We start from the raw sequence: 22,911 nt of genomic DNA, 5'->3' as shown, positions 1-22,911 counted from the left end.
GGAAACGGGTAAATAAAAGAAATGTCACGATTTTTTGTTCTATAGTATAACTACCTAAAAACATACTGGATTTATATAAATGTAATCATGATTATGACTAAATATATTTTTAACAAACACTTGTGTGTAAATGCTGTCCAACAAATTCACATATTTATAAATTTTGAATTTATTTGAAATTTGCCTCCAATTGTAGGCACTTGTCAAATATTTAAACAATTTTGAGATGTCCCCCAAGTGTGAAGCGTTTTGACCTATTTATAGTTTGTTTTTAACGAAAAAAGGTAAGAAGTTAAGTGTTTTGGGTAGAGTACGTTTTGTCTGACATCTCAAATAACTGACAGGCTTTGATTACATTTGTTTTAAATTAAGCATAACAGCAACAACTATACATGCTAACGTTATATGTTTCAGAGGAGTAATATATTTCTTTGGACATTAGTTGTAAACCGGATATTAAGTTTGTCGTGGTTTGTTGTTATGTCCATGTGATGAAACTTTTTAAATCTGAACTCTGAACCTATGATAACAAGATATATCATCTATCTCTGTACCCGAAAAAATTTTTAATATTTTGAATTGAGAGTTGATAGTTCGAATAGAGATTTGTAATTTATTGTTCTTAAAATTATGCAACAATATGATAGTTCACTATTGGTATAAAAAGTAAGGACACATATATGTAAGAAATTTGAGCATTTTAAATGCATCATTTGTTCAAGGTACGTAAGAACTTCTTAACAAATTTCTCGTTGTATCTACTAATATATTTGTTTTTTTTTTTTTTGTTTTTTTTTTGTTTTTTGTTTTTTTTTAAATGTGGTTAAATTAAACATTGAATGAAAGCGTCAAATTGTAGATCAATAGAAGATGGCAGACCAGCCGGGAGTATTCACTCTTGTTTCCATGCTGTTTTTTTCTCTTATATCCTCGTTCTACATAAGTGCTAAAACGGTGTCAGTAAGTTCAAGATTTAGATTTAAAAATAAGTGAAAAGTCCGACCTCATGATGGGATACATATCATTCCATATGACATGAAAGGACGAAACTTAAATATTGCCAGAACTATTTGTAAAAACATAGATTTGCCCTTGTATGTAAGTAAGTTTACTAATAATTCCACCGATTTTGAACAGTAAAAATAATGCAACTAAAGGTGAATCTTTCATCATTTAAATTAAAGGGGGCGGGGTCATGCACACTCTAACGACAGAATGTAAAATTCTTATGCAGTATAGAAAGACTTTAACAGAATGGATTATTTAGTCTCATAACAACGGAGCTCTTTTTCCAATACATAAAAAAAGAAAGCTTGGAGACAATATAAACTTTTGAATTGTAGATGTAAGTGATCACAAATGTGTTGTACTGCTAGAGTTATTTTGTTTTTAAAAAATGCTTTTAAAAGTTACATAGAAAATGTGTTTAAGTTCCAACACAACCATTTCATAGTAATTATTCCTGAAATGCGTTACGATGAATACCGTTAAACTGATATTGAAAAGAAAGTACATGCATTTTGATGAACGTGTGTACAAATGAGCGGCATTATTTTAACACAAAAGGACAATTTAATTACTCTGCAAGAGGCAGACTCCAGAGTTCATGGTATATATATTATAAATGTCTACCTTAGAAAAACTGGTCTCTATGGACTTTGCCAAGTATCTGGTTACCTAAGCTTGATCTGACCGTGTTCATCATGTATATCACGTGGTTAGGCATTCAGTGTGTACTCTACCTCCTACCATTTGGAGGGTATGTAGTCCAAGGTAGTCCAGGAAGACATGGGCATCGCTATAGTTATAGATTAAATGGTGAGTAAAACGTATCGCAATGAACAGTATTTTAGTGCAAGAAAATACAAGATTTCATGCTTACTGAAATTAATAGTGAATTCGGGATCAAAATATTTTGAATTTCAATTTAAAGACACATAAATATAAAAAAATAAATAAAATGACACGGTAGTTATCGTATTGATAAAGTTCTTAACGTTATTCATCACATGAAACATATCACTAAATGACACAAAAAGCAACATAATACATAGGTCCGGGTTTGAAGAAATAACAGATATGTACGAAGAAGAGCGGACAATTGTTTATTTAACACCCAGCTGGCTTCCAATTAAATATTGTTTTTGGAACAAATCAAGGAAATTAGGATTCGAACAGTAATTAAAAAATATCATGTAAGAATAAAGACTAGATACTAACACACACACTCACACACACAAACGGCCGCGTGCGTACGACCATGACCAGTCACACACCAAAGAACATTAAATAAACAAAACAACAAGTACATTTACTAAAAACTAGGAGCATATAGCATGTGAACCAGTATTGGTTCTTTATCCAACGATTTTCATGCCGGTCAAATTTCATATTTGTTTTCTATCCATAATTTCCACATTATAAGAGTAAGTATTATATATTAAGGTTTCTTTGTGTTGGCTGTGAACATTACTGGGTTCTTTGTGGCTTACCTGTGTGGATTTAAAGTCTACGTCATCGCTGATAAAACGTGGGAACTGACGTCAGTAGTGTTTTTTATTCAGTTTCTTCTTAGTCTTATAGTAATGTTGCTAACAAAACTCCAGGAAGTTCCGAGTCATGATATCAATCCAAATGCAAATAATGGTATGTATAAATAGAATCAGGATCAATATTTTTGTTATTGTATGTGAAATAAGAAAATGTAGGAAGATGATCAGCGAAATACATTGGTCTAAATTTCAATATCGTGTTCTGAAAACAGAAGCGTCAATAATATGACAGTTATACCAAAACCCATGTACATATCCTAAACGTGAACTCTAAAAAACAGTGATGACCTTCATACACAATTCACGGAACAGAATAAATATAATTTCATATAAAAATTAAGAATAAAGAAATTACACAAAACACTAAAGCACTTGAAATATGATTATCCACAAACAACCGGGAGACGGAATAATGACTTTGTGTCGAATGAGCAGAGATCCAGGTACAAACTTCGACCAAGTACATGGCAGATAAGAAACAATTGACAAGTAAGACAAGAAGAAAAAAAAGCACACAGAAAAACAATCAGCACGAGACCCATGGCACTATTATGTATACACTATTGTAGTGATAAGTTTAATTCTCATCTCAATCATGGTTGTACTTATTGTCAATGCATAAGTATAGCCTGTTGATTGCACGTTAATATCTGATAGGGTTAAATATTTTTCGAACTCGAAACTGACTTAATTCTATAATTTTCACTTTGATTTGTAGAAAATATATTTCAAGACTGGCTTTTAGGCAAAACGATCATGCCTCGTATTGGATTTCTAGACTTAAAAATGGTATCTTTTCGCTCTATGATGATGACTTTAGTCTTATACCAGTTTGGAATTGTTGCTAAATTTTATGAAGTTCACAACACGCCAAACTACAGTCTACTATTAGCTGTTGGTATGCAGTTATTATATATAGTAGACGGCTCATGGTACGAGTGGACCATTATTGGTCTTAAAGAGATGTCAAATGATGGTTGTGGCGCATTAATTTTTATGATGGGTGGTTCTATTCCGATATATTACAGTCTTGCAGTGAATGTGATAGCTACAAACAACATTCAGCTTTCGTGGTACTGCCTGCTTCTAATAGCTGTAATTTTCTGTAAGTATAATTTTAATTTGTGCTGACAAAATTTTGAATCAAAATTAAAATTGAGAATAAATAAGAGGAGAAGATTGCGATAACAAAAAACATAATTAGTAGGTAATGCATGGAATGTACAATTGAATTCATAGAAAATGATGTTGTAAACAGCCTCAAATTCCTATGCATAATGTATTTATAAAAAAAAAACGCAATAGTTAATAATGGTCAAATTTCAGTTATCCTGACACATGTTAGTAAGGCTGACATGAACTGCAAGCTATAAATAGTTTCTTTAAAAAAGAAAAGAACAAACGATATTACAAAACAAAATAAAAAGGTAAACGTTTACTTTCAAAACAGCAGAATTGAATTCGCACTTTATTAATCGAAAGTATTATATATCATCCATAAAAAGAATCCATAAAACACTCAAATTGCACATAGAATACTGTCACGCAACGCTTAATGAAAAGTGACTCATAACTGAAAGGTGAAAATATGTAAAGCTGAAAAATACTTGATTAAAAGTCAAAACGAAAGAGTTACTGATTTCATTATAGGAGTAATCAAGGGAAACAAGATTCTAGTGGAAATCAAAGAAATGGAATCCAAGGATAAAGACCAGACATGGAAAAAAGACAAACACAACAAAGAACATAAAGTAACTAAAATAATACATACAAAGAAAGGATCCAATAAATGATAACTAACTTAGTACTTAACTCTTCAATAGCAGATAAATTATTCATTATTCATGTGATATTCATTTAGCAACTAAATGTGGTTCTTATTTCTTCGCATGCTATTCTAATGTTATATATTGTCTATTTTTGAATTAATTGTCGTGTGCATAATCAAAATCTCATGCAAAAACAGTAAATCGAATATTTCATTTCACATTTTCCTGTGTTTACTGGGGAATATTTTTAATGTACTTGCATGTATGTATTAAAATTAAATTCTGTATACATTTCCTATACAGCTTTCCGACTCAGAATGTTGTATTCAAAACGCCTAATGCATGTGTTAGATATGACGAAATGCCTTATGCAGTGCCGTTCACATACAATACCACATATATCTTTGTAGTGTTTGGTTATAGTATGTACCGACTGAGTAATAATGAGAAATACAGATACAGGCAGAACCCAAAGGCATCCGAATTTGAAGGTTTGTTTGGACATAGTAATTTTTAAAGGTAAAATGTACATTTGGACCCATAACACAGTAAACCGGCGCTATATCAACCAAACTGATCTTGATAAATTCACATATAGTACAGCTGATAAAGAATGCTAGTTCTATCTATGAGAATAAGCCGTTCTGCTACATATAAATATACATCTTGCCTAAATCAAATCATTTTTATTAAAACATTATTTTACAGATTATGAAATTGTTGCAACCGCTAGAGGGACTAACTTGTTAGCTTCCGGTTGGTGGGGAATATGTCGTCATCCAAACTACTTTGGTGATATCATTCTGAATGCCGCAATGTCAATGCCGGCTGGTTAGTATATTAACAATATTGACATTACATCTATTTCAGTGTTAAAAGTCACATAACTCTGAACAAAAAGGATGCAAACAAACAAATAAAAAAGACAAGGAAATTAATGACAAAATACAAAATCGTCCTGTCATGAAGAAGTCACAAGTATGGTCAACTATAACTCGCATAACTATTAAGTTCAACTATGTACCAGTGTTTGAGATTTTGGTCGTGTAAAATTTGGAACAATAATTTAAACTTGTTAATAATGGGATAAATTGCTGAAAGATTTTCACTGGTAAAATGAAAAATTAATTCTCATAATACAACGGTACTTGCGTACACCCTATGAAAGCCAACCCTAAAGAAATATTAGACCTACTAAATGGTTGAATAGAATTTAGCAAACGTCAATGGAAGATGACGACAAAAGGCCGTAAAACTGACTAGAAGTCAAATATTTGAAAGAGTAATCAAGGAAACCAAGGTTACAGCGGTAATCAAAAGAATGTAACCCAGGGACAAAGACCAGACATGGAAGGAGTAATTAAGGGAACCAAGGTTATAGCGGCAATCAAAAGAATGTAACCCAGGGACAAAGACCAGACATGGAAGGAGTAATCAAGGGAACCAAAGTTACAGCGGCAATCAAAAGAATGTAACCCAGGGACAAAGACCAGACATGGAAGGAGTAATCAAGGGAACCAAGGTTATAGCGGTAATCAAAAGAATGTAACCCAGGGACAAAGACCAGACATGGAAAACAGACATTCACTACAAAGAACATAAAGTAACTAAAATCATACATGCAAAGTAACAAAAGCAAATGAGCAACTCGGACTCCACTAAAACTGGAAGCATAGATCAGGTGCACCGGTAGGGTAACTCCCCCTTTCGACTTTATACGATCTCTGCTATTTTCTACAACCGGACATCATGGTGTCTCGGTTGTGATCGAACCACATTTTTCAATTTGATGAAAATTGGTCATTTGGATTCTAATTAGTATCTTGGACGGCTGGATGATTGTGATATCACATCATTTCACGAAATATTCGCTGTTGCAATTAGTTGCAGTTTGATTGTGTAATTTTGTTCAAGGTTATAGTTTTCCGTTTGCCTATTTTAACCCATTGATGATAACTTTGATGTTGATGGATCGAGAGAAAGAAGATTCCAAGGAGTGTAAGAAGAAGTATGGAAATGACTGGAATACATATTGTCATAGAGTCAGATACAGACTTATACCTGGTGTTTACTGAACATTACACCGACACAGACAGAGAATCAGCTATGTACTAATACATGTTTACTGAAAAAAGATGCAAATGATATGATACGTTCCAACCGATATTTAAGAGTATATTTTTGTTTCATTTTATTTCACTTTGCAGTATTGTATAGATAACAGAATACTCAACCTGTTGTCGGCTATATTGCTATATTTATAACATAAGACAATCTTACGATTAATGTATATTATTTGCATCATATAACTTTTAAATATATTTTCAAGAAAGCTGTAAAACTTCTCCGTGTCATTTCAATCCAATTAGTCTTTTGGGTGTTTACTCAATGTCGAAATTCAAATTTTTACTGGTGGACAAAAACAAACTTCAATTACAAAATTCAATTTTTTATTGGACACTTTTACATCGAAGTTACATAAGACAATCGAAAACATGGACAAATATAGCAACAATGTATTTTTGCAAGAGCAAAACCAGTACACTTTCCGACTACCTAACAATTGATTTAGTTTTATAGCTGAAAATGGTGGGCGATCAGAGTTTTAATGTTGAAAGCGGAAATAAAACGTTTGTCCGATCATTCATATCATCGGGTATTTAAGGGATGTATGTACTAACACTGGTTGGTAGAATAATTTATCTAGATACCAGATCTAGATCTAGAATAACGATATACGTTGCCATGAATTTACTCTACTTAATAAGATGTGAAGTCTTTAAATAGCAATTGACAATTATAAGCATTACTGTCATAATTGCAAGTTAGTATGACAAATACACGTAACTGTGTTTTAACGTTACTACATATGAAATATTTATGTATAACAACATAACTAAGAAACAGAATAAAGTGCCACAAATTACTTTCACAAATAATTCCAAATTATCTTTCGGCTCCTCTACTTGCTGACCTATTCCTTCACTCTTATTAGACTTTATCTGATTCCAAAGAAAAAAAAACATTGTTTAGCTAGATCCTTTAATCTCAGTTTTCGCTATATAGATGATGTATTATCGTAAACAATCCTAGTTTCGGGGATTTGATACATCGCATCTACCCCAAATGACTTGAGAAAAAGGATACTTCCGACACTTTGAACTCAGCCTCATATCTTGACCTACACTTAGAGATCGATGGTAAAGGGCAACTATTGTCCAAAGTTTACATCAAACGTGATGACTTTTCATTCAGAATTGTCAACTTTCCTTTCAACACCTGGATAAACCACCAAGACTAATGATTTTAACTTAGTTTAAAAAAAAACGTTTGACCGAAAATTATAATTGAAATGAGAACAGAAAATTGGAAATTATGTACAGGTAAAAAAACGAAATGGTAATCTAATAGCAAATAAATAAAATATGATCTAATATATCAATATGATCAGTTACCAACAATACAACTGTTTTTATATTAAACTATAAAATATAGAATTCTTTACATGTAAAAATAACCGAAACGGGAGCATGTTTAAATATTGATTTATAAGGGAGAACATCTTAGGCTAACCAAAATAAATGCAAATGAATAGTATGAATAAGCAAAATTGACACGGACAGTGCATGCAATACACATGTTAAATAACCTAGTACTGCATTTAGTCAATTAATAAATCAAACTTCGATACAAAAAATGAGTATAATCTGAAATGCAATTTTAAATAAATCAAACAAAACTGAAATTTATTTACAAAATGATATCACACACCTACAAAGAGAGATTACTCCGGGCTTCTTATTTAAATGTAACTAAAATGCAGTGATAACCAGGAAGAGTAAGGGAACCAAGATTCTAGCGGAAATCAAAAGAATGTAATCCAGGAACAAAGACCAGACATGGAACATAGACAAACACGACAAAGAGCATAAAGCAACTAAAACAAGAATATAGAAATTAAATAGGAATAACATATTTAAACATAAGACAAAGTATAGAATAGTTTTATGGAACTGTGCCTGTAAATCCTAGATTTATAGCCGACATGTCTCAGTTGTATGATCACAAGTTAATTTATTAAAGGAAGAAAGAGTAATCAAGGGAACCAAGGTTATAGCGGTAATCAGAAGAATGCAATAAATCAGGTTTTATTGCGTTTAAGTACCATTCAGAGATAGGGCGGCACATCATTTTTTCTCAATTTGGTCTTTTTGCATCAGATATATTTAAAACATCTGAAAAGCTATATAATTTTTTCCTGAAACATCTGTTACTTGATATTTTTACTGCTCATATAGGGAAAAGTGCGGGAAAATTTTCCTGCGATTTTTCTATAATGCAAAAAACAGATTATGTTTATTCCATGACATTGGACTGGTATTACAGATCATGTTGCTTCCTTCCCTTTCAAAATATGTGAATAGATTAAATCTTATTGTGCTATGCATAAAATGCATTTAAATTCATTTTTATAAATGAAATATAAGTAAAACCGTTTATAAGAGTCAAAGTATGGATAGAACACATAACAACCATAACCGTGACTGAAAAATTGAAGCTTTGTCCACGATAGGTATTACATATAAAATATGTATTTAAACACAATTCAGTTTTGGATGTAACGTCTCATCTGATTGGTTGACTTTAATTAGTTTATCATCCAATTGACGTGAGTGTGACGGTCAATTTGAGAAAATCTCAATTCATGTGGTGCACACATGAAAAATAAAACGTTTCGCGAGATATTTCATGTACACAACACCATTAAGGCCATTCTATCATAGACCAAAAATGGAAATACATTCATTCTTTATAAAGTTAACGTAATATCTTATCATAATTTAGAACACTGTTTATAATTTGCAACAAAATGTTGGTTTTCTTAATGAGTACTTGATAATGGGCATAAAGGTATTTTAAAGACCCTCTTTATGCTCTGCAATGGTATTTTTAACCAATATTTGGAATTTATTCATTTATTTCATAACAATCAAACATTTATCCCCTGTGGAAACTTATTGATTGTTGCTGTTTGAGTAAAGAGCGAAAGTCATATATCCAAAAAGATTTAAATAGGGATGTTGTATATAAATAGCAGGCATTTTTTTCAAATAGTACAACAGACGGAATACATTTTTTATAGAATACTAGAAAAGATGAAAAACTTGAGCTGTTGATATCCTGCTTTCCTAAAACTGCAGATGCTTACATTTGATATAAACACAAATGTATTTTATATGGTTCTGAATCTTAAGGCGTACACTTTAACAAAATGACAATTGTTACAAAGCTTGGCTTATGAAGTAGTCACAGTCAATACATTAATAATAAAAATAAATTCGTCATTTGTCATAATATTCTCTAAATGTAGTAAAATATTGACAGGTACAGAAAGTCAGAATGGATTATGATCTTGATATTTATTGAAATAATGTCAAACATAATGAGGTGACCGCCATTCATTGATACACAGATGTTAGTCTTACTTGTTACAAATTGATGACGTCACAATAGTCACAGTTTGTCAAAGCTATGTTTTAAAATGGTGAATATAATTACACTTTGTTATGACAATTCGCATAAAAGGAATTATAAAAACGGCTAGCAGGATGCAGACTTTCTATTTAAACTGTTTTACAATTTCATTTGTAAGTACATTTAGATTGTACAAATCTCTGATGAATAAATATTAACCATGTTATCTTTATTCGAACACACTGTAGTGCTCACCGGTCAAGTGTACCTAAAAACATTTTTTTTAATCGTCAAAAATGTTTTTCTTGTTAATATTCACCCTTGATATTAGGCGATTTTTGAAATCATATTCTTTTCTTTAATTTTAAACACAAAGAGTATATATTTCAAACTTTAAATGAAGTTATGTTGAAAAAACAATTGAACAATTGTAAGGCTGTTAGAAGTACCAGCTTTGGGATGATAAACACAAACATAAAACCATTTTCTCTGGTTTTGACCAAGAACAACATCATGACATATTATGTATGTTACGGAAATAATAAATAGTGGTAAATAAATAAAATATCTTACAAAATCATTGTTACATATCAAATATCAGAAATTATTTCAGACTCCTATTTTAAATTTCCAAGACAATCAATAGTGATATACACATGAACATGTTAGAAGATAGATCTCATTATGATATATGTCATTTTTAGTCTAGTTATCTAGCTGCCTTTAAACAACATCCCAATTTAATTCTATTTATAAAAATATCGACAAAAATGTAATATTTCAATAAAAAAAGATTTTTTTTTCATTATGAGAAATATCATTTCCAATTCTAACCATCTAACTGCTTTTTGATAACATCTCAATTTGAATATATTCATAAAAATATCGAAAAAATCATGTAATATTTCAATTAGGTAGGTTAATTATTTATTATTGAAATCGATAATATGGAAACCTGACTAATGGTACATTTTTTGTTCCCGTTTTCAAACTCGAATTACTTTAATCATGAATTTTATTTTCATTTCATACTGAAATGATTTTTCTTTGACAATAATTGAAAACAGGATATTCTGTAAAATGCATATGCGAATTGAAATAGTTTCATAATATATTCAAAGGTTATAAAATATTATTGGACAAAAATGGGTTATTTTATTAATTTGATATAGTTTTATCATCTACGACAACGTTCAAATAATGGCGAAAAATTCAGAAACTTTAAGGCGGTAGACCTAGGGTAGGGGACATAACTCTTGAAATCAGTGATATGTTTGCATCATATTCAATTTCACCAGAGCCTATCAAGCATTTAATTGAAGTCTGAGTTACTTTGATGCTTGCATGAGATTGATGTAAAATGCTGAATTCAAACGTTCCAATGATTTGAAAGAGTTATGTCCCTTACCCTAGGTCTACCTTCTTAATTTTAAAAGGAGTTAGACATAAAAGAAAATTTCGTAAGGACATGCTTGATAATTAAAACAAATTAAATACAAGAACTTATCAAGGTTTCTCAGGGAAATTTGTTCTAACATTTGTCTGTAACACATGTATACATGTAGACCAGTTTCAACAAAACTGATTTTCCAAATGCCAAGTTTCCTTGAAAGCGTTAAACGTCGGACTTAATTCAGACAAAAATATCATATGCAATGTGGTATATATCATGTTAGGAAGAATATAAGGAGACTGTATATAGTGAGTTTGTCAAAGAGACAACAACCCCAACGGAATAAAGCATGTCCGCTTAAGGCCTACCATGGGTCTTCAGTGAACAACGAGAAAACTAAATATGTTAAATCTGTTTTTCAAAATTAATTTTATGAACCTGCTTTATATTTACAAAATTATACTTTTAAGAGGGTGTCCATGCAAAAACCAGGCAGTGGGTTGCACACGACAATTTTTTTTTAATAATAAACATCCATTTCATATTACAAATGCATCCTTTCTCAAAGTTACAAGTTGTTTTTTTATTAAATGCAAAGGTTAAACAGAAAAAAATGCATAGAAAGCATTAAAATTCATTGCAAAAGGGAAATAACTCTTTAATTTTGTACAAAATTTGGTTTCTTTGTTACGAAACTTCGGAATCATTTTTTTTGTGTCAACAATATAATAGGATCTACTTGATTTTTGATGGACAGCCTTTTAATATATTGTTATGAAGGTCAATTTAACATAATTATCATGTATCTTATATTTTCTTTTTTTTCTCATCAAATCTGTACCGTGTTAGTATGGTTTTACAGCTAAAGAGCCGATTGTTTGATTGTTTGAGTTCTTAAGGGGTTAAATATAGTTGTACAAGATATTTGTTTTTCGTGGCTTCATTTTATTGACATTGATTTTATCCATTATTATTGACATTTGATTAGTTTTTTTATTATTCATTATTTCCCACCGAACGTTAATGAAGTTATCATCAGGTGATGAGAATGTTGAATATGAATGTTTTGTCGTGTTTTTAGATTTAATACATTTAGAAGTAAATCTATTCTTTTCATATGCTATGTAAGTAGAAACAAACATTATACATAAGTAGGTCAAAGCATTCAAACCGTACTTTTTTTATCTAGCTCCAGAAATATTGACAATTTTTGCCTTGGGTGTGTTTTAGATCCTATTTAACTGTCGATTAACGTCCAGCTACATCCGACCAGAGGCCAGCTGTTACTTACCTGAGTTCGCATCACCTTTACAAGGAATTAAATTCAAACATGCCAAAGGCTATCCAAGGTATGATATACTGGGAATTAACGATAACCTCGACGAACTTGCCTTCCTTAAATATGCCTTCTATCTTACCAGCACCCCATCACCTTACTTTTCGCAGTTACACAAATGTCAAAGCTGTATTTGGTTTCTAATAAGAGGTTTAATGGGGGGGGGGGTGTTACTACACCCAAGGACACCACTTCATAAATTCAAATTATATTATGTTATAAAGACATGATATAAGGAATATAAGGAACACGTCCGAACGCCTTGAAAGTAAATGGCAGCTTTGTTGCTCGATATAATTGCTATAGGTTTCAAACTTGTGTTAGGAATTAGACCTACCTATTATTAACATTAATTTCTATTGCCGTTGACTTTTATGGTTCTGCATGTACATTTCCTTTTTTCAACTTTATAACAAGGATCGATTGAATCGTATTAGGGGATGGAATATTTAAGATGCAATGAGCAACTAAACTGGAATACCTCAGTTCATTTACTTAATTATGAATGATAGTCTGAGTATGCACGCATAATAATTGTAAATTTATCAAGTATTTTGAATGGGCGTTATTGATCATGAATAAACATACTAGTTTGTAGCCTGTCAGTCTTGTAATGAGTCAAATCCAATTTGATTTTGCTCAAATATGGCAAGAAGTTAGGTATCGGTGATATATCTTATCATTAGGAAGTCCAATTACTGATTGTTTTATGTGGGGTTTGGAATGTATCCATAACGATGTTACATAATTTATATACACGCATGCTTATCCATGGAGAGACCTATCATTGTTCACTTATCATGTTCGAATCTTAATAGCTAGACATTCAATAAAATATAGAACTAGTTTTATGCCTATCATGCTAGCTACGTACACGTGTATCTATGACAGTTCCTGTGACAAATCAACATTAACTTCTCCATAACTCACAAAGTAGCAATATAGTAGATTTTTAAAAGAATAAGAAAGAAATGATTTAACACTTAAAAAACAAACCAATAAAACAAAAGAACAGATACACTAGCAAATCAAAGAAACAAACAAAACAAACCATTATAATTAAGGTATGTTATCCATGATAAAACGAAATAAAATCACTTTTTAATCAATTCATTTTAAACAATTTAGTTGCAATTGTGAAAATACATTCTCATATGTGTACAAAAATAACTAATTCATCTGTATGTTCTAAAACAGGGCTATGTTGCTACAAGATTGAAATCATCCCTACAGAAGTTTTATGGTCGCCATCATGAACTCGTGGATCATTACGATGTATAAATTTGCACCATGAACACTGATTTGTTCATCATGTTCATTTGTTCGTCTACCCTGAGCAACTCGGATGGTGTTTCTAGAAAAGCAGAAGACGCTTACCTTACCGGTGCACCTGGTCCATGCTCCCAGATTTTATTGGAGTCCGAGTTGCTCATTTGCTTTTGTTACTTTGTATGTTTTATTTTAGTTACTTAATGTTTTTTGCTGTGTATGTTTGTTTTCCATGTTTCGTCTTTGTCCCTGGGTTGCTTTCTTTTGATTTCCGCTAGAACCATGGTTCTCTTTAATGCTTAGTTTGAAGAAACATTAAAATATTAACAATCTTGTTATACGTCACAATCTTTCTTCGCTAGAAAGACGTACTATCATCTTATGATATTCTTCATAGACGTAAACGAATGTGACAGAACGTGTTTTTCGTTGACATACGTTGTATTTTATGACTTATTAAGTCAATAATTGTCATATTGTATTTAATGTAGAAAACATCGAAGATATATGATATAGTTGTGCGTATTCAACAAAAACCATTAGGCTTATCTGGTGTGAGTAAAATTACTTTAGCACCTGTGAATCCTAAACAAACACATCTAAATATGTATCAACGTCTTTTATGTCAGAACATCACACACAAAGAAGATTTCTGGTGGACAACATTGACATATCAACAAGATGTTATGTGATTAGGACTGTTTCATAACAGAAAAATAATCCTCTATTAGTTTTTTGTTCCAATACAACTAGAAATTTATGATATGTATGTCACACCTAGGTCTTTTACTTGTGAGTTTTCTATTATTACAGAACCTGTCAGATACGATATTGTTCATTGTCTTATCTGTCACGTGACTTGATCATATGACAACAATTCGCCACCGTTTTGTTTTATGGTGATGACACATTCACATTTAGCAGTATGTCAATGACTCAATTTAAGCTTGGTTAAAGTTAATAGGGCCGATATCCCTAACCAATATTTTTGTTTTGGAAACCTTCAATATTATTTAACAAGTATATTGCAAAATAATCCGTTCTCCCAAAGGTAAAATCTAGTCTTCAGAAATGTAATAGATTAAACTGTAGTAACTTACACAGCACAAATTGCAACACATGTCATCATATATATAGAAGCATATGGCAATATATGTTTAGGGCGGCTATGGGAATACATGTTTTTCCTATAAAATCATATGGAAAAAATGTATTCGAAAAAAACATGAAAACCATAACCTTTTATACATTAAGACTATGAAAGACATTTAACTTCCATATGATTCTGATTTTCTTGTTTTTCATAAATGTATTTGGAAGACAAGTAACTTCAATATAATTTTTATTTTCCTGTTTTTTATGAATGTATTTGTTAGTCCTAAACATACGTTTTTTTTTAATTATTTTTCAGGGTTCTGTTTTTCATTCCGATCCTTAACATATGTTAAAAAATAATCAAGGGAACCAAGCTTATAGCGGTAATCAAAAGAATGCAATCCAGGGACAAAAACCAGCAAAAAACATTAAGTAACTAAAATCATACATACAAAGTAACAAAAGCAAATGAACAACTCGGACTCCACTAAAAACTGGGAGCATGGACCAGGTGCACCGGTAGGGTAAGTGTCCTCTGCTTTTCTAGTAACACCTGCCGACTTGCTCATTAAAAAAGTCAAGTCCGGGGTAGACGAAATGGAAAGGAAAACTATGACACGTTAAACAAATCATTTTTCATGGCGCAGATGGATACACCGTAGGATCCACGAGAGTTCATGATGACGACCATAAAACTCCTATAATGATGACTTCAATCTTGTACCAACATAACCCTGTTCCAAAAGCCTGTTTGTTAGAATTCTAGCTATACAAAAAGTCTGCGTAGTTTCGGCAAGTTCTGGCATAACGTATGAGCTGTGATATGAACACTCCATTAATTAAAACACACGAATTCTTTATCATCCGATAGAGCACAAAAAATATTTAATGGTTCGGAAAAGCTCACAAAAATCTTGTTTTCCTATTATAGACATTTGATTTCCAGATTAATCAATCTGAACGAGACGATAAGACACTTGGTTAAACCGATGGCTAGAATGAGAGCCCATGAGAGAAAAGTGTAAGTCAATGACAATATGGTCAGGTTATTATTTACACAAATTATGGAAACATTTTGCCCGCAAGCATGAACAAACGGTGATACATAAAATAGATAGTTTAAAAGTATATAAACACACATTGGTTTGGGATTACACTCATTTAATCATAATAAGTAAGATAGAAAACACCAAAAAAGTGTTCATGAATTTTAAAAAGAAATACCACTACATAAATTTATCTAGACTTATTCTTATGCAGGTATGAATCTAAGAACATATTTTAAAACAACAAAAAATAATAAAATTTATAACCACTATTACGATGGTGGAATTCCGAGGAGTTAGATCATTACGTTTTCTAGAATATTTTATTCTCTCTATCAAAAACAGTTTTGATTTGTTGCACCATTTTAAAGGTTTGTTCGTGATATAGCTAGACAATTTCGCAGAGTTCTTATCTCATTATTGTTTCAAAGTCCACAGTAACTCATAAACGAGGCTTCCTATATGGTAAAAATATCTCACTTCAAATATTGGAAGCAAGATAATATAAAAGTACAAAAAGATTACTATTGAAATAAAGAAACAAATTAGGTAATACAATAAATATCAGCCTTACTTCTCTATAAATGCGTATATTGAAATATAAAAGTTTCAAGCGTGGAAAAATCTTTTGTAAACAACACATATCAGGAGGTATTGTTTGTCTTATTAATGTAAGTCAAAACACAAACAAACAAAACATACTCATGGGAATAGACAGAGCCAAACCCACTAAAAGAGAAGAGGTATACATATGATCAGAATGGTGAGTAGTTAGAGATCCTTGCATAGACAGTTTCGTATCTTTTAAGTTTTCATTGCTATTATTTAGATATTATAGACTTGGAAACGGAAGGAAAACGAATTATACAAAATGGTTATATATATGAATAGAGTCGTCATATTCTGAGACGTTTGTATAATATTGATTTGTTGTGACATGCATCATTAATTTGATCCTCTCTCCTACATAATAACATCTAAAATGAACTGTCCCGTACTACCATACATCGTGTACGAAGTTCCTGCCCTAGATTAATCCTACAAGGAGGAATGACCCGGCCAGCGAAAGTTATATTTTTATATAGCCTAGCTGGCCGAGTGGTCTAGGGCGCTGGACTTAGTGCAGGCGGTGTTGCCATAGATGTCACAGCTGTACGAATTCGAGTTCCGCGGAGTAAACGACCAAAAACTTGTTTCGCAAATTGGACAGTTCTAACATCGTTGGTAATTTGTCTTACCCTTCTATGCTTACGTTATCTTCCCTGTATCAGTTTGATCCGATGGAGCAATGTAGCGAACAGAGTCGTCACATTCTGAGACGTTGTATATATATATATATATATATATATATTTGTAGTATGGCCGTATTTCCGGAGCAGCCATATAAAGACCATCAAGATATACCTTACACGGAGGATGCATGTCGTATCCATAGAAATTACTCAGTAATAGGTTCTGTACTGGAAGATAAGGACCATGGGGATTGTTGGGTGTTATGGCAATGGAGAGGAATGAAGCTTTCGTGGGCTGAGTGTGACAAGTAAGGGCATGCGTGATGTATGCTTAACTTATATGCCATAATGTTAAACAACAGCTTTGCACATACTAAAACCAGAAAAAAATAAACAACTGTTTGTTTTATTACAAACATAATACTATCTGAACACCACAAGCACGCATTTAACAGTAATATCAAACCGATGTTTGGGTAGGAAACAGTTCCATGCCTTTTTGCAGTTTTTGAACATACATAAAAACAAAATTTACACGCTGTTTAAAAGACATCAATCTAAAATCCCAGAACCACCAACTGTAAGTGGTTATTACACTGTTCGTAACAAGAATTGTTTTTGTCCGGGACGAGGTCTACTTACATACATTTCAAATTATGTGTAGACTAAGGATAAGCAAAAGTTATTTTAGTTTTTTCAACAGACAACAAATAAATCAAAATAAATAAATAATAGATAAATAATAATAAAAAAAAAAAACTGAATTCATTGCAAATGATTTGCAATTCTGGTTGGAAATTGAAATTCAATTTTTTTTCGCATTTGCCTTGCGTTAAATACCATGAATCACATCTAACTTCCTTGCATTAGTACTTATTTGCAATCGTATGAATAAAATGAATATTCTGGTTCACAACAAGGTGACTGACTGTCTTAATAATAAAACGGATTTTTTTTTTCAGACACTGTAGTGGTATGAAATCATACCCTCCATTCCATGTATATTTGTGTGTACCAGGATTTTTCATCAAGTTCCCATTCTGGGTGTACTGTCCACACAGTAGTGATCAATTTATTATGAAAACGTTAGATCTTCCACAAACGTGTTATTGTACAAAATTGTCATGCTTAATAAAACCTAGAGTAATCACTACATAAACATTGTTTCTATAGATTTTTGTATTAAAAATTTTAACACACCAAACTTATCATATTTTTTTTACCTAACAGTGAAACGCTTGTAATTTGGCTGAAATATTCAACTGTTATTATAACACAGTAAATACATTGCTGATAAAATTGTACAACGACAAACAGAATGTTGCACAGTGGTGTTTTAATCAACTGAAAAAAATACTTATGAAATCTGCACATAAAAGAGAACCAATAATTTTAAAATACTAGACCTTTTTTCACATTCCCGACTTTGACTTCGTTTATTTTTAATTTTGAGCAAAGTGCAGTAACTCCCCAACCCGACTGATTGATTTACTATCTGACTGGAACAGGTACCAGTATCGTATTGCATATCCCTGAGCAGGTGTACGTAAAAACATGGATGCTATAAAAATATAGTGCATTTTCTTTTTGCCTCTCTACAAACTAATATTTTGTCAAAAGATATGAACAATGACTTATAAAATAGAGCAAACATCACGCTGTAAGATGAAGAACTTTTTTAAAAGAAAATCTAACATAATATCATAAAAATGTTCCACTGAAAAGGTTGGTTTGGTGAGTGCAAAACGAAAGTGAAAGTAGGGAAAATGGCTATTTATAGTTCGAGACTACTTTTCTGTCCGATCTTCGTGGACTCACCCTATTTTCTTTGCGGGAAATTATTTTTTCACATGTCCTTAGAAATGCTACATAAGTGAAAGTTTTATTGAATCAATTTACATATTTTTTAAAAAATCCTAAAAATATGCACTTCACTCTAGAAGTCTATGGGAAAATTAATACGATACTGAGACCAACAGTGGACAGCAGTATACTTCAAATTCAAATATTTTACTTATTGGAAATGTGGAAAGTGCTTGGGTAATTTAAATAACTCATTTCAAACCATTTAGCTACCTCCCCAAATGAAAATAGTTAAAGTTTCACAGACAAATTTTTACTGTTCTCCCCTTATCCAATGAGATCGGCAATCAGGTTGACGTGTGTTGGAGGCTACGTCCCTGTTGCTAAACTTGCTAAAATGGATTACATTCCATTAAATATAATAAAGGACAATACAGGAAAAAAGATCACACTGCGTCTGAAAAAAATGTTTACTACTATCCTTTTGCAATATCGGAAAAATAGAAATATATGATTTGCCTGGAAACAACAAACTTGTATTTCTAAATAAAAAAGAACAATTAGAAAAGAAATGTATGCTTAAAGTAAAAATGGCATACGGATAACACTTTTATCTGGATTTATCTAACATCTAATCAATTAAATGGTAATTTATTTGATCTGGTAGCAAAGATATAGCTGTTTTAATTTCAAATTATGTAATTTTATGTTACATATTTTATGAATCTTCTTCATGTAATGTTTGAAATTATAAAGATATCAAGCGCTTGTCTGAATGTAAAAACAATTATGGCCACTTAAGAAAGAAATAAAAACAAAAACAAAGAAACAAAAAAGGCCGTATGTTTTAGTAGTTCTTGAGAACTAGAATGTATTTTATCATTTCGTCTGAAGCAACCGCATAATAGTCTTATTTCTCAATGTACCTTTTAATTTATTCTTTCTTTCGCATCGGCATATGAAGAGTTGGATTCAATCAATATTCTAGCGGAGATATTTCTTCATGTTGCCTTTAAAAATACAAGCCACTCTTGATATACAAGATATAACACTAGATAAACAAATTTGGTCGATTACTTCTCAGGAACATCAATAAGTCTAACCCATCAAACGATGTCAAACCGTTTCTGATCTTAGATTAGTATGTAATATATCAGTCATTTTGTTAATTCTCGGGTGACGAGTAAACATTAATGTAAATAGAGGCCATAATAATCCATAAGCTATAAGCATTTTTATGGTATGGAACAATGGCGATGAAATGATGTTGACTATGAATGGGAATGCAAAGTGTAGGAAAAGTTACCACATGTTTCAGATAACTTTGTCATTGGAACATAATTAATTTGTCAGCTGCGTATTTTTCTTGTACTGTAAAAAAATAGTAGACTTTTCTATAACGGAAAAACGATATGTTTGTATTATATTGCTGAATGATATTTCATACAAAAACGATTAGAAAGAAGACAATGACCGAATGTAATGATTCTTTTCGCTCTTTTCCCCCTAAAATGACTATTGATTTATGACTTGGATTGTTACATTTGCTTTATACCCATTACAATAAGTTGATAAACACCAGTTATACACATATGCACGTGTACATTTTTTCACTTAAAAATTCTTTTAAAACCCTTAACATAATAAATATTTAAGTTTCATTGTTTTAATGATTGATTGCAATGGCGCTTAAATCGACGAAGTGTTTGGTTTTGGTATTGTTAACATTTCCCTATGATAAATAATTAAAGGTAATGTAAATAAAAGTGCACATTTGCTCCCACTTATAGGGAATTTTCTGTTAATAATTCAATAGATTAAAACGATATTTAAAACTTTTAATCTATAACGTGTGTGATCATTCTAATTACTTATAGTGTTAATCTCTTAGCACTGCAAACAGTGGCAATGATTATTTTGTAGTCTAGTTTAATAAAATTGCAAATTCTTCCTTTTGTCTATTGGCTAGAGTTCATCAGTTTGGAAATGATGTCACCGGTCATCATTAGATGTTTCTTTTGTTTTTTTATGATGTGTTTGTGTTTTGTCTCCTCGCATTTCGCTTTGTGTTTGTTGCTTATCTTTTGAGTTTGGGAATGGATTTAACATTTGATTTCACTTAACATTCTTATAAATCAAATGTTTCGCAGGGCACAGCTTTATAAGACCCCAGAGGTCAAACCCTGAACAGTTTTGGCAAGTATGGACACACTATTCAAGTTTGATACAGCTCCGTATTTGATTGCGATTACATATTTGACACAGGAAAAGAATTTGACCAGAATTGCAGTGGCTCTTTCCTTGTTCCCGTTTTCCTCAATAAGCATTACTACTGATTTCATAATCATAGCCTTCCTTTAGGAAAATGACACCGATGTACAATATCTGAGATCAAGATGAATTCGCTTTCACTCAAAATATTATCTGCACAAGAGTAATCAAGGGAATCAAGATTCTAGCGGAAATCACAGGAATGTAATTCAGGGACAAAGACCAGACATGGAAAACAGACAAAGACAACAAAGAATATAAAGTAACTAAAATAATACATACAAAGTAACAAAAGTAAATGAGCAATCCGGACACAACTAAAAGCTGGGAGCATGGACCAGGTGCACCGATAGGGTAAGCGTCCTCTGCTTTTCTAGAAACACCCACCGAGTTGCTCATAAAAAGTCAAGTGCGGGGTAGACGAAATGGAAAAGGAAAACTATGACACGTTGAACAAATCATTTTTCATGGTGCAAATATATACACCGTAACGAGTTCGTGATGAAGACCATAAAACTTCTGTAGTGATGACTTCATTCTTGTAGCAACATAACCCTGTTCCTGAAGCTTAATTGTAAGAAGTCTGGAGTGATTCAAAAAGTCTCCGTATTCACGGCACGCTCGATCTCTGGCATAAAGTATGAGTTGTGATATGAAAACTTCATACGCAGGTGTGCTGAACCTTCATTTAGTGGAATGGCACCTTGTGATATAATTTCATAAAGATTTTACACCTTAACTTAAGTTCTTATCCTATCATGAAGTGTCCACGGACGACGACGACAGCATAATACCATTATACGACTGCAATATTGTTTTCATGGCATAACATTCTTTGATATGTTAGCTTTCAGTAACTGCAAGCGTTCTTCAAGTGTATGGATATCTCATTTTGTGTATATGGTGTATGTTGAGTAATCCAGTGAAAAGAATTTGATGTATAATTGAGAAATTTTTGTGTGTGTGTTTCTTTGTTGTTTCAAATCAATTTTCATCTTACATGAAAGGGGTTGTAGTTAGAGTTAAAATAATTGTTTAAACCTAGCGTAGACATGCGCGCCTGTCCACAGTCAGGAGCTATTGGTCATGAAAGTGTCTTTGTATCACTTTTATTTTGGTGAAATGTCTTCGTTCTGTTACCGTGGATTATATTACTTTTGTTTCAGGGGTCTTTCAGGGTTACATAAAGGTTTTTACACATTTTAAAGACCGCTAGTTAATATCTGAAAGTATTTGCTATTTGGTATTAAGGATATCCCCTGGTGTATTTGTTGCGTTTCACGGTATTAGGTCTTCTTTAATTTACATGCGTTTCAATTATTTTCCAATGTTCTTTTCATTACATGTTATAGATGTATATAAATCAATAAACAGAGTGCCTTGAAATTCTCCAGTCGGAATAGATATTTTTGCCATTTTGCAATCTACGACTTGTTTTTAAATCTGAAATATAACATAAATAATTCGGTATTTTTGACACACTCAAAGTGTAAATTGTATGTGAGCTAAATCTCATTTATTTTGACATTTCAATCTTTGGTGTTTTGTCATTAATATTTTAAGAAACATTGAAATGTTTATCGCTCTCATAGCGCTTTACATATTGCTGCCAAATAAAATTGTATCAGAAAGATTTGATATGAAGTGCACTTTCGCGTCCGTTTTAAAGA

General features: G+C 31.8%; 2 protein-coding genes across 6 annotated transcripts; both read left to right on the top strand.

Annotated features, from left to right (window-relative positions):
• Positions 1–81: 81 nt before the first annotated feature.
• Positions 82–12,538, top strand: LOC148604376 (delta(14)-sterol reductase TM7SF2-like). Of its 3 annotated transcripts, none has more exons than XR_015916226.1 (9): positions 82–284; positions 860–960; positions 1,638–1,818; positions 2,446–2,646; positions 3,271–3,657; positions 4,732–4,812; positions 5,030–5,152; positions 6,236–9,866; positions 12,420–12,538. XR_015916226.1 is itself a non-coding variant. In XM_088551094.1 (9 exons), exons 2-8 carry the CDS (start codon positions 871–873, stop codon positions 6,394–6,396), a joined length of 1,224 nt encoding a protein of 407 aa, XP_088407220.1. In that variant the 5' UTR covers positions 82–284; positions 860–870; the 3' UTR covers positions 6,397–6,429; positions 12,420–12,538. The 3 variants fall into 3 exon arrangements, 1 of the variants encoding a protein (XP_088407220.1); XR_015916225.1 differs by having other exon boundaries at positions 6,236–9,969; XM_088551094.1 differs by having other exon boundaries at positions 6,236–6,429.
• Positions 12,402–18,326, top strand: LOC148604375 (uncharacterized). Of its 3 annotated transcripts, none has more exons than XM_088551102.1 (4): positions 12,402–12,538; positions 15,821–15,910; positions 17,293–17,475; positions 18,130–18,326. In XM_088551102.1, the coding sequence occupies exons 2-4, from the start codon at positions 15,879–15,881 to the stop codon at positions 18,323–18,325; spliced, it is 411 nt and encodes a 136-aa protein (XP_088407228.1). In that variant the 5' UTR covers positions 12,402–12,538; positions 15,821–15,878; the 3' UTR covers position 18,326. The 3 variants fall into 3 exon arrangements, with proteins under 3 accessions (XP_088407228.1, XP_088407227.1, XP_088407226.1); XM_088551101.1 differs by having other exon boundaries at positions 12,426–12,538; positions 15,836–15,910; XM_088551100.1 differs by lacking the exon at positions 12,402–12,538 and adding an exon at positions 14,287–14,348 and having other exon boundaries at positions 15,836–15,910.
• Positions 18,327–22,911: the final 4,585 nt, after the last annotated feature.

This window comes from Perna viridis, chromosome 10, assembly GCF_037379345.1.
Source record: "Perna viridis isolate PV_CMFRI_1.1 ecotype Kerala chromosome 10, ASM3737934v1, whole genome shotgun sequence".
Taxonomy (NCBI): Eukaryota; Metazoa; Mollusca; class Bivalvia; order Mytilida; family Mytilidae; genus Perna; species Perna viridis.
Note: the sequence above shows the minus strand (reverse complement) of the source record. Positions and strands in the feature narration are given on the sequence as shown.